At 42.5% G+C, this 20,094-nt stretch overlaps 1 protein-coding gene and 2 pseudogenes across 6 annotated transcripts in view; 2 read left to right on the top strand and 1 right to left on the bottom strand.

Annotated features, from left to right (window-relative positions):
* The window catches only part of LOC108172946 (protein ROOT INITIATION DEFECTIVE 3-like), a 30,292-nt pseudogene extending 27,579 nt beyond the window's left edge, over positions 1-2,713 (top strand).
* Positions 1-5,632, bottom strand: part of LOC114826242 (putative disease resistance protein RGA3) — a 31,728-nt gene extending 26,096 nt beyond the window's left edge. For 3 of the 6 annotated variants that reach the window (XR_011583604.1, XR_011583607.1, XM_070826717.1), the window contains exon 1: positions 2,397-5,632. Coding sequence is in view for 2 of the 6 variants with exons in the window: in XM_070826717.1 (XP_070682818.1) it covers positions 2,408-5,338 (2,931 nt within the window). In the remaining 4 variants the exon portion in view is untranslated. Of the gene's footprint in view, positions 1-1,560; positions 2,155-2,382 lie in introns of those variants that run through there. The other 3 variants (XR_011583606.1, XR_011583605.1, XM_070826716.1) reach the window with 3 other exon arrangements.
* Positions 5,633-15,665: 10,033 nt separating this feature from the next.
* On the top strand, positions 15,666-17,094 carry LOC103441420 (cytochrome P450 94A1-like; annotated as a pseudogene).
* Positions 17,095-20,094: the final 3,000 nt, after the last annotated feature.

Consider the following 20,094-nt stretch of genomic DNA (forward strand, 5'->3'; position numbering starts at 1 on the left):
ATTATAATGAAAGCACCGCTGCTGCCCCGAGGACGTACTCCAGTCACACTGACTGTAGAGGAATCTCGTAAATTTTGTGTCTTGTTTCATTTATTCCACTGCATCCACAGTCGATTTTACAACACGTTATCAGCACGAGAAGCTTTTATGTCAGTGGAAAGCACAACGCCACAAATCCTGTTCACCTCCTTCAACTGGAATCTCACAGATAAGAAACAATTTTCATTTCATCTTCAAATCTCAATACAATTGATTTTCTTGAAGCAACTATATATATTGTTGTATGACTATATATCCATTTCTTATCGTATATTTTTGTACCCTTATATTGTTTTTAATTATGCACTGAAAACGGTTATATCTCTATCCGTTGAATCTCACAGATTATTTGACGATTATCAAAGTGAATTACAAAGCCATCTGTACATGCTAAATTTATGGAGCACACTCTTTGTGTAACGGATGTTGGCGCAGGATATGGTGGATGCAAAGCCATTATTGTATCAGCATCTCAGGATCGCACGTGTGAGGTATGGCGTGGCCTTTAGTAAATTATAAACTGTATTTGGTATAATAATAATGTTTAGTAACGAACGGATCATGTACTGAACAATGATGACAAAGTTAGTTAAAATGGGGTCTGGATACTATAAGAGAAAACGATTCATGAATTCACCATCCACAAGTGGATTGTTTGTCTTGACTTGTTGATCTTTTACTTTCTTAAATGCTCAGATTTATCTTCTCGATTTTTCATAGCATGTACTCCTTGTAATTCCCTCAATATCTATTGCATTTCTTTTGCCTATTATGTACTGATGCATTCTTATTCATCCCACAAAAAACAATGCATTCTTGAAATTGCATGTGTTTTATAATTTTGATTTGGTTTGGAGAGTTGGAAGTGGGAGATTGTTCAGAAATATTGTTTTCCCTACTATAATTGAGCCATTGCACTGGATCCTGGTGAAAATGTCCTCTTTGCCAGTGGTAGAGATGGCAAGATATAAGTTGGTGCACTTAATGCTGAGAGCCCGCTTAACAGCAAGAATGGATTGCATATCATCGATTGTTTCTTGAATCACAAGTTTCTCTCTTTTCCTATAGGCAAACCTTGAGTTTTCTTCAGTTACCACTTCTCTAATTTTTAACTGTGTATTTTTCGTTTTTCAAAGTATAATCGCCAAAGATTGTTGCACGTTTTAAGAACCCTGCATTCTACCTTTAGTTATGACAGGCCTTGCATTCTAGCGAACTGAATCGAGGAATATTCATTTTAGTATATTTTGAATGACCAAACTCATTTAACTCACAACTTTATACTTTTGACTTTTGAACAGCAAAGTTGTTACTTGCTTAGCATATGGCATTTCTGAAAATTATTTGATTTCTAGATTAGAAGATGGCGTGGTTCGAGTTTGGGATGCTAGAACTCATAATATTCTTCTCGTGTTCAAACATGCAAAAGGTTAGCTCAATTCTATTTGAATTATTTCCTTCCCCAGGTGTATGCATATTTGATGATATTGAAGCAAATTTAGCTGTATTTGATTAGCACTATTTCATAATACAGTTTATATTCAAATATCTCGGTTGTTTGTGTTCAATCTGTCAAAGTTTACAAATTTGTTTAGTATATACATAAAATTTGCACTGTACTCTGCAGGCCCAGTGAATAATATTATAGTCGTTCGACAACACTTTTGTGAGAAATATTGTTCTGACTTCAACTGAAGACCTCATACAAGTCTGGATCACTTTGCATTATACTAGACACACACGCTTTTGATGTGCCTATGTCCAGACGATCTTCATTCTCCTCGAAAGCAAAGGAAAGGACCATTCTGCTGAAATCTGTAATGCAGCAGCCAACCATCGGTTCTAGTAATGCATGCAGGCTTCTCTCCCTTTCCATCTCACTTCCTCTAAAGAGAAAATGCGTTAGCCCTGCGTCCATTAGCAGCACTCGCAACAGTCAAGCGGGTAGGGTTAACGAAAAATTCAAAAGATCAACGAAACATCTATGCATAAACTAAACACCCCAATTAATTTTGAGATTACCTTTTCGATGATTTTTGCACCCAGCCAAAGTCAGCTCCAATGTAATGGTTTCGGTTTATTTCAGGCAGCATTGTTTGTACTCGGGACCTGTAACTAGTAGCAGCTAAGTCTCAAATTCCGAGATTTTAAAAATAAAATAAAACTAGAGCATTGGGAGAGGAGGAATCGTACTCGGGACCTGGAATATGGTCTTAACCGAGTTACAAGTCCCTTGCAACATTATATATGCAGTTATGCTTGTCTAGTTGGAATCTTGTCTAGTTGGATTGATGTAAAATGAATAGAGTGAGTTGGTAAATAAATAGAAAAGAGCTTAATTACCACAAGTGGAAGGCCTCTCATGCAACTAAACAGCATCCTCTGTTTCCACTATGCCTGAAGTGGAAGGCCTCTCAGGTAACTCAACAGCATCCTCTGCCTCCACTATGCGTTTACCATCCATTCTGATGTTGGGGATGTGAGAAATCTTGGGCCACTCCTTTCCTCTGCCTTTTTGGCAACCTTGTGCAAGATAACCACTGTATTTGATGTTAAGTGTCTGAAGTGGTGTTTTCCGCAAGAAGTCTGGCAGTGTTTTTAGCTGAGGGCAGTACCCAATCTGTAAAGAAGAAAGGCATGGCATTATGGTAATATGAGAATCCTCTTCCTTCCACTCTTCCACTCCTTTCCACTCTTCCCACTCCAACATCAACAGAAATGTTAGTGTTTTCAATTTTGGGAATAGAGTAATGCATGATGATGCTGATGACGTTTCCTTTTCTATTCCCAGAAACTCAACTCCAACCTTTTTTACTCCTTTCATACTACTAAGGATCAGTGTTTCGAGGGACGGCAATATTCCCAAAGGAGGTAAAACTTCACATTCATTCCACCACACAAGATCAAGAACTCTCAAATTGTTTAATGACATGATCCAATTAGGGGCAGTGCTTCCATTATAGCCATTGATTCTTAAATATTCCAAATTTGGATGCGGTCGTAAGAAATTCAGTATTTCCGCAGTTCCACACTCCTCAAACTCTATACTCAATTGTGAGAGTTGTTGTTTGTTCCCCAGGGGTGACGCTTTCTCATGCTCACCCGCAGCAACTTTCACATCCCCATAAATAACCATCTTCAGTGTACCCTGAAGTTGGTCTAAGTTTCTCAAATCTCCCAATTTGAACGCTTCATCGTCGTCTTTACCACCGCCAACAGGGCACCGATCTAATCCTCTTAGATTTGTTAATCTCCCAATCCCTTTCGGCAAGTACTTCAGCTGACCGCAACCCTCAACATAAATATGCCTTAAGTTAATCAACTTTCCCATGCTCTGAGGTAGACTTTCAAGTTCCCCACACCCATCAAGGCGCAATGTCTGCAAATTGTATAAATTACACACCGCCTTCGGTAGCTTTTTCAAACCTCTATTTTCAGACAAATCAATGAATCTCAGATGCACCAATTCACCTATCTCTTCCGGAAGCACTTCAATACAATTACTACTCAAATTCAATGTCCTAAGATGTTTCAACTGTGGCATCAAAGTTGAGTCCACAATGGTGAATTTTGAACCAAAAGTTGCAAGAGTACGCAGATCAGTTTTGCAGCTGGAAAATGAAACATGTGGAAATGGACCCTTGGGAGCAAGCAATAGGGTCAAATGACGAATCTTATCACCCAAGGACTCTATTGTATCGTTACCACCCTTAACCTCCATTGTAAAGCATTCATTTTGAGTAAGAAACTGTAGAAAGTCGTGCACAATATCATGCATTTTACACATCCAGATATTTCCATCACGATCTTTTTTAAAGTCTTGGAAGAAAGATCGCATTACTAAATTATCAAAACACCTTTGGCCAATTATTTTCTTCTCTATTTTTCCTTTCGAATAGAGATAATCTTGTGACATCCACAATTCAATCAAATGATCTTTATCGATCTCATGATCTTTTGGAAAAATAGCACAATACAAAAGGCATTGTTTGACCATAGGTACCAAATCAAAATAACTCAGTAACAATGGTTTGAAAACTTGTTCCGCAACATCTTCCAGCTCCCATATCTTACTATTCAAAACTTCTTGCCATTCTTTCCTTGTTTTCTTGTCACGCATGAGACTACCCAGAGTCTTTGCAGCAAGGGGCAAACCCTTGCACTTTTTTGAAATTTTTTCACCAATGTCTCCCAACACACTATCATTTTCCCTATTTAAAAATGCCATGTAGTTGAATATTGACAAACAATATTGTTCGCTCAACCTCTCCAAATAGATCGTGTGAGCGGGAGCTCCCATCATATCAACAACCTCCTGTTTTCGAGTGGTCACTAATATTCTACTGCCTCGAGCGCCACTTTGCATTAATCGCAAATTCAATTTCTCCCACCGTTTTGAGTCTTTAGTCCACACATCGTCTAAGACAAGGAGAAACTTTTTTCCCTTTATGACTTCAGACATACACCGAAACAAATCTTCCAAAGTATTTGAATTTGGGATGACCCCTTCGGCACCAGAAATGATGGCTTTGGCAATTTTGTTCACATCAAAAGGGTCCGAAACACAAACCCATATTTTGATGTCAAACCAGGCTTTAACATTTTCATCGTTAAAAGCCAGTTGGGCCAGAGTTGTCTTCCCCATTCCTCCCATCCCGACAATAGGGATGACAAGAAGGCCCCTCTCTTCTTGACTACTCTCATTCAACAACTTGCTAACCAAAACTTCCTTTTGTTGTTCTCTACCAAATATGACAGATTCATCAACAGAAGAATCAGTTTCGACTCGCTCAGGTTGTTCAATGATAATTCTCTCCATGGATTGAAAGTTATATGTTTGTCTGCGCTTAACAATCTTATCTAAATCTTCATTCAGACGTTTCATCTCACGAGCCATGTCATGATGACGAATTACCCGTCTGACTTGACCAAAAGAAAAGCAGGAGGGAATAGAGAAACATACCGCCTTCTTCTTCTTCTCGGTAACAAGAGAAGTACTTCCACCGTGCTCTTCTTGTTTCTCAACTTCTTGTTTCAGTATTTCAGTCTTCCACTCATCCACCACATTGTCCATCTTGTACGACACCTCTGTCAGCTCCTCCAGCCAATTTCTGACTCTGGTCTCCTTCACTTGCCTCATCTCCGCATCCTCAAGCACAGCACGAATCGCTTTAAGGTTGTCAGCGAATTCTGCAACATCTTTCTCCGCATTCAAAACCAGGCTCACCTTTTCCCCGACGTACTGGTAAGTTATCGAAGCCAGTTGTTCGAGAAGCACGGAAATGAGTGCCTCGGCCATCTTTCGGTTAGCAGTGGAAACAGAGAAAACCAAGAGATCTGAAGTGAGAAAGTGCAGGATGGAAGGCTGTGGTATCACATTTGTTCTTCCCACCACTACTTGAGTTGGAGATGTTGCTCAGATGGATGTGACAACCGACAAATAATAAAGTGGTAGGGTGGAGGAGAGTCATCCCGCACTCATTTGTTCAACTTGACTTGTATTACAGCCATACATTGGTCCTCTTTCCTGGTATACGATTGCACTCAGGAGTCAGGATCGCCACACGAATCAAACAATAATTGAGATAGCAGATTCGCGTATAATACATGTATTATTACGTATATCTTACGTTTAATACATGTATTGTTATGTATAATACATGTATTATTACATATATCTTACGTATATTTTTAAACACATTCGAATTTTTATCTACGATAATGTTATCCGAACACCTACTTTTACTTTTTTTTTTTATTTCAATTTTTAACTGTTGAATTGAAAGAATTGAAGAAGATCATTTACGAAAAATTAACAAATGTATGTAGAATGTAAAAATAAACGTGTAAATAACATTTTTCTTTATTTAAGATAAGAGGAAAAGACAGGTCTTTGCTATGGTTATTTGACTTTGATACATATTAAGTCCCGTGGTTAACTGTTGTTTTGTACTAAATTTAAAAACAAACAACTAAAGCAGTAGAGACATAAAAACAAAACAAAACCTCTGTAATTAAGAATTATTTCTCCTAATTGTTCTGTGAGTAAAAGCACGGCTTCAAATCTTCTTTGTCCAAGTAGTTAACCATCTAACCTAACAGTGCTAAGTTCAAGTACCTCTCCACCCACCCCGGCCACGTCAGCCACCCGACTTGGTCGCCGGCAAGCCCTTCCTCCTCCTCGCCGTGGAGCACCAGCTCATCTGAAGCCTAAAAGCAAGTACTCAAACAACTGGCTTTTAGAGTAACTCCACCCATGGAGCATTCCCCCCTGGCAATGCACTATTGAATCCACCATTTTGAACAGTAACTGCCTTAAATGAATAGTAACTTACATTAATAAACAGTAATTGTCATTTGCATCTCCACCCTTGGAGCCCTCCCCCCAGGCAATAGGCAATAAAATATTAGTTTTTTTGTTTGTTTAAATAATACAAAATAAAATTATTTGTAAATTCGAATAAGATTTTTTAAATTGTTCTCGTTGCGCCACGTGTCATTTTATAAAAACAAACAATTATTTAGCGATGGATTTCGATAAGATTTTTATCCAATGTCATCGTGCCACGTGTCGTTATCTTTTGAGAATCTTTGATGATAGATTTTGATCAAATTTTAACTCGTTCAAAATTGCGCCACGTGTCATTATTGGAAAATATAATTATTGGAGATCGATTTCGATAAGATTTTTATCCAATACGATCGTGGCACGTGTCATTATCTTTTAAGAATCTATGAGGATAGATTTCGATTAGAGTTTTAACGAATGACGGCATGCCACGTGGCCTCATCTACAATCCGATCCTTTTATGAATCGTCCATATAATCCACCATCCATTCTCACAAATCTCACACCAATTTTCTCAACATCTCTATCTCATTATTCATAATTTCTGCTTCTTCTTCACCATCCATCCTTACAATGTCTTCTTCATCATCAAGGATGATGTGGGAAATCGATCAGCAAGAGGAGGAATTGTTTAACCAATCTGAAGGAATGTTCAACCTTCAGATAGCCGAAAATGAGATGGAAGAGGATGAGGAGCGTAGAATGAGAGATGATGAAACAAGAATGGCCCGAGCCTCACATTCCCGTCGAGTCATCCAGACTGTTGCTCAGATATGCAGGCCTAACCGTTCAAGAAACATTGATAGAAGCAGGCAACGACGGGGTGAAGAGCTGTTGGACGATTACTTTGTCCATAACAGTGCATTTCCTGATACGTACTTCAGACGCCGTTTTAGAATGGAACGACATTTGTTCAACAGAATCATGACTGATGTTTGCAACCATGATTCTTACTTTGTGCAAAAGAAGGATGCTTGTGGTGTTATGGGTCTCTTGCCTGAGCAAAAAATCACTGCTGCGTTGCGGATGGAGCATCTGCAGACCAAGTGGATGAGATAACGAGGATGGGGAAATCAACCATTCTTGAGGCCCTGATGAGGTTTTGCGGAGCAGTCGAATCTTTGTACACCGCAGAGTACCTCCGAAAACCTACTCGCTGGGACTTGCAAAGGCTTCTGAAGAAGGGCGAGATGCAAGGTTTTCCTGGGATGATAGGAAGCATCGATTGTATGCACTGGACGTGGAAAAACTGTCCAAGTGCATGGCAAGGCGCATATGGGGACATAAAAGGATCAAAATCTATCATTTTGGAGGTAGTGGCATCTTTTGATACATGGATATGGCACGCCTTTTTCGGGGTTCCGGGGGCTCAAAATGATCTCAACGTCCTTGCCCAATCCCAAGTGTTCAACGACGTCCTGCAAGGAAAGGCACCAAAAGTCATGTACGTCATCAACGGACGTAGGTACGAAGGGGCATACTACCTAGCTGACGACATTTACCCACAGTGGGAAACATTTGTCAAAACAGTGCCACGTCCGCGAAGTGCAAAGGAAAAACACTTTGCAAGCTGTCAAGAGGGGTGCAGGAAGGATGTGGAGCGTTGTTTTGGTATCCTTCAAGCTCGTTGGGCGATCATCAGGGGTGCTGCCAGAATATTCGATGTAGAGTCACTTCGATCCATCATGATGACGTGCGTCATTCTTCACAACATGATTGTGGAATATGAGTTCGATTATGATGCGGTTGATGAATATGAGCCAGAGGCAGACACGATGAACAATTCAAGAACACAGATATATTTTGCGCATGATGCCACCGAAGAACCCGTGCAACACGAGCCATTAGAAAGGGATGGACGTTACAATGAAAGGGTCATTGAACGATATACTGCACTTCAAAGGTCATCTATGCACAATGATCGGCAAATTGACTTGATAGAGCACCAGTGGGCATTGAAACAAGCTGAAGATACTTAAGTTTATTTAGTATGTTTGTTTGTATTTGGTGTGTTTATGTATTTTTATTTGGTGTGTTTGTTTGTATTTGGTGTGTTTATGTATTTTTATTTGGTGTGTTTATTTGGTGAGTTTATGTATTTTTATTTGGTGTGTTTATGTATTTGTATTTGGTGTGTTTATGTATTTTTATTTGGTGTATTTGGTGTGTTTATGTATTTTTAGTTGGTGTGTTTATGTAATTCCAATTGGTGAGTTTTATTTGGTGTGTTTTATAATTTCATTATACGTGAACAATTTGATGATTTCAAGATTCTATTATTAGGATAAATATATTACGAAATTAAATACATGTACTCTCACTTTAAATAAAGTACTAACTTCAATAAAATGGAAACAACATAAATAATAAATTACAACCCAAAGTGATTGGAAAACTATGGGCTCCGATTACAAAAGTACCCTATTCCTCACCACTTAACCAATCTGTGGTGCTAGGATCATCTTGTCTTGTTGTGCTAGGACCATCTTGTCTTGATCTCGCTTCTCTTGCACGCCTCCTTTGCACCACATCCGCTTTCTCCGACTGCCAAAAATATTTAGAATTTGGAGACATCCCTTCTAAACGCGTGTTCATAATGTCACGATCTCGCTGTGCAATTCTTTCTTCTCTAAGAAACTCCCTTTCTTGCCTAAGTAGCTCTCTTTCCCTCTGTTCAGCTTCAAATGCTTGTTGAATAGCTGCAGCTTTTACCTCTTCTCTAGCCTTGTCAGCCTCATATTTCGCCAATTCCCGCGCCAACGTCAATTCACCTTGACGAGCAAGTTCTTGCATGTACTTTCCATAATCATTCTTGGAAGCACTCCCTTTCCTCTTTGAAGCCTTCTTACCTAGAGGCCTAATTGGATAACGGGTCGACCCCGACGCTTGTTCAGGAATGGGTGTTTCAGGCACTTCTTCTCCATCTTCTTCATCAACATGGGAGCCAAGATCGGGTGTAGAGTGTGGAGGGGTGCTGTGTACAAAGGTGCTGTGTAGAGGGATGTTGTTCATGCATACTTCTGGACCAACATGTACAACTTTGAATTTAGGACAATCTTTAACAATATTCCAACATTCCCACCGGGTGAATGATTTGTTTCTTGATTTGATTTTGGCACCATACCATGCTTGTGCTTGAAGTTGCTACAAATGAATAATAATGAAATTATTAGGTAACAAATAAATAATACAAACAAATGAATAATAATGAAATTATTAGGTAACAAATAAATAATACAAACAAATAATAATAATGAAATTATTAGGTTACAAATAAATAATACAAACAAATAATAAAAATGAAATTATTAGGTCACAAATAAAAAATACAAACAAATGAATAATAATGAAATTATTAGGTAACAAATAAATAATACAAACAAATAATAATAATGAAATTATTAGGTAACAAATAAATAATACAAACAAATAATAATAATGAAATTATTAGGTTACAAATAAATAATACAAACAAATAATAATAATGAAATTATTAGGTCACAAATAAATAATACAAACAAATAATAAAAATGAAACAAAAAAATTAGGTAACAAATAAATGAAACAAAAAAATAATTATAATCAAATTAGGTAACAAAATAATAATACAAACAAATAATTATAATATATTCTTACCTCATCCGCATAATTTGCCCCACTTCGAACATTATTACTAGCTTGTGTCAAGGCATCTCTCCACGTGGTAAAGGAATGGCTAAGTATTTTCCAACGACTGGATATCGATTCTTTGGTTCTTTTCCCACCCATTTGCTCAAGAAATTTACCATGAATTAAACTCCACATTTCTCGCAATTGCATCTCATTACCCGTAAGGGAATTATGAGTAACTTCAACCCAGCTAGTGCACAACGCAACATCTTCAAGAAGCGACCAATTCGAACCTGCATCAGTAGTCATTTTGTGGAAAAAAATTGGATTGAAACTTTGAGAGAAAGATAGGAATTTGATTGAAAGTAGTTGAGAAAATATGAAATTGTGGTGTAAGGTAGATGGAGAAGAAGTGGTATTTATAGAAAAGTGAAAACAATTTTTTACAAATTTTTTTCAGATTTTTTACAATTTTTTTTCGGATTTTTTACATTTTTTTTTAAATTTTTATTCAAATAATTAATCTCTGCCGTTGGATTTAAAAAAATTTGAATTCCAACACACCAGATTGTGCCACGTGTCACAACGGTAACTTTTCTAAATTTTAAAACTATTTATTTTATTTTATAAAGCATATTAATATCAACCGTTGATCTCAGATCGAACGGTTGATATAAAATCAACTTTTTTTTTTATTACCCTTGTAAATCGGACGGCTCTTATGAAATAGCCGTTGGGATCGAACGGACCGTGGTAAGCCACGTGGCTTCCTAACGGTCACTGACGCCGACCACTTGCGCCTGTTAACCTGTCGGGCGACGCGCCCCCACTCGCGAGTGAGGGGCACGCGCCTGACACAAAAAAAATAAATAAAAGGGCCGGACCCAGCCCTTGCGTCACGCTGACGTCACTGGGCTCGGGCCACAGGCCTGTCGATTTTCCACGGGCCTTGAGCTCGGGCTCCCACCCTCACTCGGGCCCTTCAACGCTGGACTTGGATCGACCGGCCCTCGGGCTCCCACATGGGGCCTGTCCCCCGTGCAACTCCAATGGCTGGACTTGCTCTTAACGCAGCTAAGAATTTGACAAATTGTGTTTCTAGCACAACCATTTATTTATTTTTTTTCATTTTCCACTTTCTTTTTAAATAATAATTGTAGACATCGCAATTTCGTAAATAAATGTTGACCGATAAATCAAAGTGTCAACGCTCATGTATTACATAAATTTTACACGTAGCGTATGACTCAACGAAAATTGAAATGAGTTGGAAAAGTCATCAAATAGGACACGTGTCAACACCTGGCAGAAACGACTTATTTCATCTGGGATATTATATTCAAAATTAGGCCTTGGAAAATTCTATAAATACAAGCCCATTTCATTCATTTTGGAGAACCAATTCATATTACACCTTGAATCTCTGAAGCTCTGAAACCCCGAAGCTCTCAAGCATCCAGGTTCCCGAAGAATCAAGAAAGCTCTCTTCGTTCTTCCAAGATCAAGCCCCAACGGCCCTTTGGATCAACAGTTATCCACCAATTCAAGATCAAGCCCCGACGGCCCTTGAAGAAAGTGTTCTTCGTTCCTCGTTCATCGTTTTTCCAAGATCAAGCCCCGACGGCCCTTGGATCAACCATCCACCAATTCAAGATCAAGCCTCGACGACCCTTGAAGAAAGCACCATCGTTCATCATCCGTTCATCCAAGATCAAGCCCCAACGGCCCTTTGGATCAACAACGTCGACAAATCCACACATCCAACCGTTCTTCAAGATCAAGCCCAAAAGCCCTTGAAGATCCGTTCATCATTGTTCTTCAAGATCAAGCCCAAAAGCCCTTAGAGATCCGTTTATCACTGTTTTTCAAAGATCAAGCCCAAAAGCCCCTTTGAAGATCCGCTCAAATCCACCTTCAAGATCAAGTCCACGGCCCTTGAAGAACGTTCATCCTTAGATCAAGCCCAACGGCCCTTTGGATCAATCACACATCCACAAATACACACCTTACGGAGATCGAATCAGAGGATCAAAATAGAGAGAGATTGTAACCCAAAACTATCAAATACAAATATTTGTTTGTGCACGTCGTTCTTGTCTCTTTCGTTTCAGGAATTTTCCGTGTTCACAAATTGGCACGCCCAGTGGGACAATCTCTACCTCTCATCTCTTTCTCCGTTCAAGGAATCCAAGCACACCTCAAAGTCAATGGCATCAAGCAAGGGACAAGCCGTTCTTGCAACCATTGAGGGAAGGATCCTAAGCACTTCTGCCGCAAACGGACAATCCATTGACGCCACGACCGCTCCTCAACATGCCACTTCAAAATTGGTGCCGCTAAAAGAGCAAGGGGAACATCCAAGGTGTGAGTCTGTCATCAACCTGACCTCGCTGGGGGCACCGAAGCATGATGCTGAGGCACATAATATGACATCCCAAAGCAGCCAACGACGTTCTTTATCAGCATCCTGGATGTCTAAAGGAAAGTCACGTCTATTGGTCGCACAAGTCATGACTATCAGCGTTACCTCCGTTGAAGAACAACTGGCTCAGATGAATGAAGTAATCGCAAGGCTAACCCGAACTGTGGAAGAAAAAGACTTGCAAATCGCTGCACTCGTCAGCCGACTGGAGCCACAGGACAACGAGAACCCTAACCCAGAAGATGAGCCTCAGGTGGAGAAAAACGATGCGAAGCCGGAGCCAGACCAAGCAGCGGCACTCATGGGATCTCTTTCTATCCAGCAGCTGCAAGAGATGATCACCAACACCATCAAGGCACAGTACGAAGGGAGCTCAAATACCTCCGGGTTGTACTCAAAGCCGTATTCAAAGAAGATCGACGCCTTAAGGATGCCGAGGGGTTATCAACCACCAAAGTTCATGCAATTTGATGGAAAGGGAAACCCGAAACAGCACGTTGCCCACTTCGTTGAAACTTGCAACAACGCGGGGACGGAGGGAGACTACCTCGCCAAGCAGTTTGTGCGCTCGCTGAAAGGAAATGCCTTTGAGTGGTACACGGACCTAGAGCCCGAGTCCATCAATAGCTGGGAGCAATTAGAGCGGGAATTCCTCAACCGCTTCTATAGCACCCGTCGCACTGTGAGCATGCTAGAGCTGACGAGCACGAAACAATGGAAGGAAGAACCAGTCATGGACTACATCAACCGATGGCGTAATCTAAGCCTCGACTGTAAGGACAGACTCTCCGAGATTTCTTCAATCGAGATGTGCATCCAAGGCATGCAATGGGGTTTGCAATACATCCTTCAAGGCATTAAACCGCGGACCTTCGAGGAATTGGCTACTCGCGCCCATGACATGGAGTTGAGCATCGCCCATCATGGGAAGAAAGAACCGATCACCGACTACAAGAACGACAAAGTTCTTGGGACAAAGGTGGAAAAGGCCGCATGGAAACCCACCAAGGAAGCGATGACGGTCAACACAGCTCCCGTCAAAATCTCCACACGAGGCAAGGTGATTCAAACCGAAGCTTTTCGTGATCAAGAGATGCGTAGACGCACTTTGAAGGAGCTTGAGGAGAAGCTTTATCCATTCCCCGACTCTGATGTAGTTGCCATGCTAGATAACCTGTTGGACAAGAAGGTGATCAGTTTGCCTGAGTGCAGACGGCCGGAAGAGATGAATCGTACCGACAACCTAAGATACTGTAAATTCCACCGCTTCATCAGTCATCCAACGGAAAAGTGCTTCGTACTGAAAGATCTCATCCTGAAGCTAGCACAGCAAGGGGAAATCGAGCTTGACCTCGAAGACACGGTGGCGGCACACACTACTACTATCGTGTTTGAATCACTCGATCCTGTGCATCTCCGAAGCATGCATGATCATTCCCGTCAATGTTCAAGTCACATGGCACCTCCTACACAACCATCACCGGGGGCAAGCAACCAAGATGCATCTACTGGTGATAAGAAATGGCGGACATCGGTGACCTACAAAAAAACGAGGAAGCCAAGACCACAAGCCACAAGGCCAAAAGAGGAGCCTAAACCTGCCCCTCGAACTTCAGTCTTCGAAAGACTGAATTATTCAAAACCTAGAATTGCAGCACTTGATCGCATCAGTGGTCGAGACCAAACTTCTGTCTTCAAAAGGCTTGAGACGCCAACACCGCAAAGATCAATCTTTGAAAGGTTATCAAAGCCTAAGAAACAAAGCGGCACAGCTAGATCTCCTCCGCAACGGTCGGCTTTGGACAGACTTGAAAAAACTAAGAAGCCTTCTAGAAACAGGAAGACAACGCCAAAGGGAGAGAAGCTCGACAGTCTAGCAGGAAAAAATGATGTTCAAAGCTTGATTCCTTCAAGGATGAAGCGCCAAGCAATTTTGGAAGTCGACACAAAATGACCACTGAAGGTAAGGAGGCGCACCATCATCTACACCGGCCAATCTTTACGGCAACAAACTCAAGAGGACCGCACTGAAGAGAAGGCCCGAGAAGACAAAGAAGACAAAATCCTGGAAGAAGACGTCACTTCCGGCTCTGTCAACTCAAAATCTTCACCTCAATCGCTGGGGGCATGCTCCAAAAACATGCCAGTCAAGCCGAGTGAAGTTGAAGGATGGACTTATGTCACTCCGAAGAAATTGCACAAAAAGCATGTCTTCTCCACAAGCTCACAAATGGGAAAGGGGGCAAAACAGCTCCTGTTCACCTCTAGAACAATGTGAAAGTGTTGGAGATAATGAAACTTTGACGCGAAGATCATCCATCCCCATCACGATGTGTGACATCTTCCCAGAAGACTTCTTCAACTACTCAGTCAAGGCTCCTTGCTATGAAGATTGCGAGGAACGACTCTCTCAGATCGCTTGACGAACCAAAGCTCCTTGTCCGCACGAGCCTAAACTGTAGGACACAAAGCTCATTGTCCGCACGAGCCTAAACTGTAGGACACTAGGCTCCTCGCCTGCACGAGCCTAAACTGCATGGCACTAAGCTCCTTGTTCGCACGAGCCTAAACTGCATGAAACAATTCTCCTCGCCCGCACGAGTCTAAACTGCATGGCACAAAGCTCCTGGTCTGCACGAGCATAAAAGACAACATCAACGCTCCTGGTCTGCACGAGCATAAAAGGCAACCCCAACGCTCCTTGCCTGCACGAGCTGAAACTGCAACACGGCACCAAATGCTCCTGGTCTGCACGAGCATAAAAGGCAACACCAATGCTCCTGGTCTGCACGAGCCTAAAAGGTGACAACCCAACGCTCCTTGCCTGCACGAGCTGAAACTGCAACACGGCACCAAATGCTCATGGTCTGCACGAGCATAAAAGGCAACACCAATGCTCCTGGTCTGCACGAGCCTAAAAGGCGACAACCCAAAGCTCCTTGCCTGCACGAGTTAAAACTGCAAACAGCACAAAAAGAAAATACCAAAAAAAAAAAAAATGTATTTGAACTACGTTTTGACTTGATCTCTTTCTTTGGAAGGGTACGTAGGCAGCTTCAGCATTCGATTTCGAGTTCAGTCACATCAAAAAAAAAAAAAAAGGATTTGATTAAAGTCTCATTGGTGAAGGTCAATTTTATTACAAAATTACTTGCAGTTTTCTTTGTACAAATTAAATTACAGTTTCTTTTAAAAAAATAAAAAAATAAAATAATAATAAAAATACATATGTTATCTAAAAAAAAAAAAATGTATATATATATATATACATGTCTGAGCCCAGCTACAAAATCAGGCCCGTCTTCTCAGACCCAAACCATGAGCCCAACAAAGCTCAGGCCCAGCTCTCAAAGCTCCAATCCGAGTTTTCTCCTCCATCCGTGCCTTCGACTTGCAGCAACACCATCACCTTGGCTACTGGAGACGGGTCCGCACCGGCGATACGACCTGTAGCTCGGCAACAAAGGCCAGAAGATCAGTTCCGTATCAACTCCCCATCAAACACCTTCACTCTCCACCACTCTCTCGGCCGCCGCTTCGTCGTCTCCGCCAATCCCACATTGTCCAGCACATCCTGAAGACCAACTTCCCCAACTACCAAAAAGGCGAGACCTTCCGCACCACCCTCGTCGACCTCTTCGGCGACGGCATTTTCAACGCCGATGGAGATAACTGGAAGTTCCAGCGCCAAGTCTCCAGCCACGAGTTTAACACCAAGTCTCTGCGTAAATTTGTCGAACAGATGGTCGACACCGAGCTTTCCGACCGCCTTATTCCAATTCTCTCCGCCTCCGCCGCCAGCAGTTCAGTCCTGGACTTCCAAGACATTCTTCAGCGCTTCGGTTTCGACAACATCTGTCGAATTGCTTTCGGGTACGACCCGGATTACCTCCTGCCCTCTCTGCCCGAAGCCAAATTCGCAGTGGCTTTCGACGAAGCCGTGCAAATCAGCAGCGACAGGCTCAGATTGCTGCACCCAGTATGGAAACTCAAAAGGGCTCTCGGAATCGAGTCCGAAAAGCGCCTCCGTGCCGTCGTATCAGAAGTCCGCGAGTTCGCGAAAGCCATTGTCAGAGAAAAGAAGCGGGATTTGAGCGAGGCGAAGGTGTTGGAATCTGTAGATCTGCTCTCCCGGTTTTTTAGCTCTGGCCACACCGACGCAAAGTTCGTCACCGACATCGTCATCAGCTTCACCCTCGCAGGCCGGGACACCACATCGGCGGCTCTAACCTGGTCCTTCTGGCTTCTCTCGCAGAACCCATGTGTAGAAAACGAGATCTTGATGCAGATCAACGAAACGGCGTCGTCTGAGTCAGCAGCGGGAGGAGTTTACGACGAGGTGAAGGAGATGGTGTACACCCACGCGGCGCTGTGCGAGAACATGAGGCTGTACCCGCCGGCTCCCACCGACAGCAAACAAGCGGCAAACGACGACGTTTTGCCGGACGCCACCAAGGCCTCTTCTGATGATCATGCAGCAGCTGAAAAGCATGGCAGTTCAGTACTAGTAAAGAGTGCTGCTACTGCTGCTAAAGCCAAAGACAACCCAGTGATCACTGGAACCAGAAGCTCGAGAAGGACGAGTATGAGTACTGCTCATCACGAGAAAAATAATGGCAGCGCTTCCAAGAAGAAAGCAGCAGCTCCGGCGAAGCCTAAAGTTGCAGCGAAATAACAAGTGCTAAGGCTATGAACACTTGGTGGTTTTCATTAGCGGCGGCGACGTCCTCCTCCGTGACGGAGTTGAGGCTATGAATGGAAGATCGAATCGTCGGCAACTACCGCAGCAGCGACGGTTGGGTCCTCGTGACGGCAGCAGCGAGACTGGTTCGCTTGAACATCCCCACCTGCCTGCTACAGCTGCTGCTGCTTAAGCTCTGTGCAGGATCCAAGGGTCACCATCTGCATGGCACAAAAACATCTCGGCTCGTCCTTAGGCAACGGTGTGTCCTCATCTTCGCAGGAAAACAGCAACGGCAGTGCAATGGTTGTGTAGTCGCTGTGCAATGGCGGCGGTGCAGGGCAACAAGAATGCAGTGGCGGTGCAATGGTGGTGCAGTGGCAGTGGCAAACAGCAATGGCGAAGAACCTCAATAACCGCCGTTAAACGACTAGCCGGTCATGAAGCCTCGACTCCAACTCTACGTCGTCTTCGTCCTCCCTGCAAATTCCCCATCCCATCATCAAAATTTATACAAAAAAAAAATATTAAAAAATGGGATGGTGGAACACTGCACCATAATTAAAGAAAAAAAATATATAATAAAATAATAAAAAGATGATGAAGGAACATGGTGCGTCTGGCACCATATGAAGAAAGGGGAAGGGGTGCAGCTGTCACCATAATTAAAGGCAAAATATATATATATATATATATATATATAATAAATAAAACAAATAATATATTTATAGAGTTATGGTGCATCTGGCACCATGTGCAAAAAAAAAAAAAAAAAGGAACAAATGTATTAAGAGAAATAAAAGTCCATTTTATTTCTAGAAATTTTTACATAAATATGCATTGTACATACAAAAAAAAAATCAAATCAAATCAAATCAAATCAAATTTACAAGAGGGGATCTTCAAGGACGATCAGGTGCCGCCTCACCACTCGGCAGAGCGCCAGAAATAAGAGGCGCTGGAGGTTGACTGTTTGAAGCCTCACCACTCGGCGGAACTCAAGGAAGAAGAGGAGCCAAGGGTTGATCATTTGGAGCTTCATTACGCGGTACAGCCCCAGAAGACGAAGGCAAATGTTGTTGGAACAAACCCACAAACCTCCGATGATCAAGTAAAATCTGACCATCAGATTCCTGCATCTGGTCAATTTTCCTCTTCATGTTTGTGGCATAGTTGTGTGCGAGCTTGTGCAACTGTTTATTCTCATGCTTGAGCCCTCTAATCTCCTGTTTGAGACTCATCACTTCAGCCGCCAACGATTCAACTTGACGGGTTCGAGCAAATAGGCGTTGGGCCATATTAGACACAGAACCTGCACACTGCACACCGAGAGCCAGAGAATCCTTAACAGCCAACTCATCAGACCGTTTGGAAAGTAGTCTGTTATCTCTGGGAGTGACAAGGTTCCGGGCCACCACCGCAGCGGTCATATCATTCTTCACCACTGAATCCCCAACGGTAAGAGGACCAGTGGGGGATATGAAGGATGGGCGCCATATGTTGTCTGGAGAAGAAGGGACTGCCTCTTCACCAAGATTCAAGTCAAAACGACGATCGGAGGGGCCATACATTTTCAAAGGTGTTAAAGAAAGAAGAGTTCGGACAAATCGAGATCTTAGAAGTGCAAGAAGGTACAAGCAAAAATTCAAGTGTGCTTTGAAATGAACTGCCTGCCTCTATAAAAAATCAGTACTCGACGGGATTTCAGAGATCGAAGAGGCGAGCTCAGAATTCGAAGAGGCCATTCAAAAATCGAAGAGGCAAGCTCAGAAATCGGATAAGCATCTTGCTTTTCCAGACGCGTCGACACCCGTCACACGCAAACTCAGCTTTGCGGAAATCACAGGTAATTTGTCGAAGCGCTGATCCCAGATATCGAAGAGGAGCCAGTCTTTTTCAGCCGCGTCATCACCTGTCATATGCACACTCAACTTTGCGCAAATCACGGGCAATTTGTCGAAGATTTTCGGCGAAGGAGAAAGCACGTGAAAGTTTACTGTTCAATCACGCGTTAGTTGCCGACACAAGTGAAAGAATAGTACCTCTACAGGTATTAAGGGACCTCCTATAACTGTCCACCTTCACCTTCCATAGCAAGGCAGACATACAGAACCTTTCTTCATCTCCGAGAATGCCTTCCCAACGAAGCCTCTCGAGTCACTTAGTGTTCCTTATTCATTGGGGTACCTCTGTAAGCCAATAACTTCAAAGCAAAAGTATCTCATATCACCAGGGTAGAAAGCAAGAGTATCTCATATCATGCGTTCTCCCTGTCGTTTCCTTTGTCCTTGCTCCTACCTACAAAGACAAGGATAAAGAAAACAATATGCCGGAACTTCCACTCAAACTCGGGTAAGGAACCGACTGCTTGGAACCCTTCCCTGATTGCCTGCCTAGCACTGCTCTCGAGTACTCGTCTCCCACTGCTGCTGTACTTCCATAGAAGCTGTCACATCTGCCTGGAGAACAGATAAGGCAAGTGAAAATGATACCTTGCAGCATGTGGAGACAACGTGCCGAAGAAACAAGCAGAGAAGAATGCGGCCTGCACAGTCAACTCAGCAGAAGGAGTCCGAGCTGAAGAACTCGAGAAGCTGCCATATCTGCCTGAAGAAACAAGCAGAGAAGAATGCAGCATGCTTAGTCAACTCGGCAGAAAGAGTCTGAGATAAAGAACTCGTTTTGACCCTCAAATTCTTGGGTCGACTTACTAGGCGTTGTGGGCTGCACGTGCTGATTCACCACCCTTGAATCAAATCCTTAAAGACGAAGTCACCAATTGGAAGAGGAGCCCATCAATCTCGAAGATCATACCGTTGACCAAACTACTCAGGTGTGAATTAGAAAGATTGAACAAAGCAACAAGTCGTCACCTTCACCTTGTGCCTGCTTGCCGTGTGTTCGAGTCAGCCTTCAAGAATCAAGCCTTAACGGCCCTCGAAGAAGCTTCCAGCCAAATTCAAAATCAAGCCTCGACGGCCCTGGAAAAAATCA

This window comes from Malus domestica, chromosome 08 (assembly GCF_042453785.1).
Source record: "Malus domestica chromosome 08, GDT2T_hap1".
Lineage (NCBI taxonomy): Eukaryota > Viridiplantae > Streptophyta > Magnoliopsida > Rosales > Rosaceae > Malus > Malus domestica.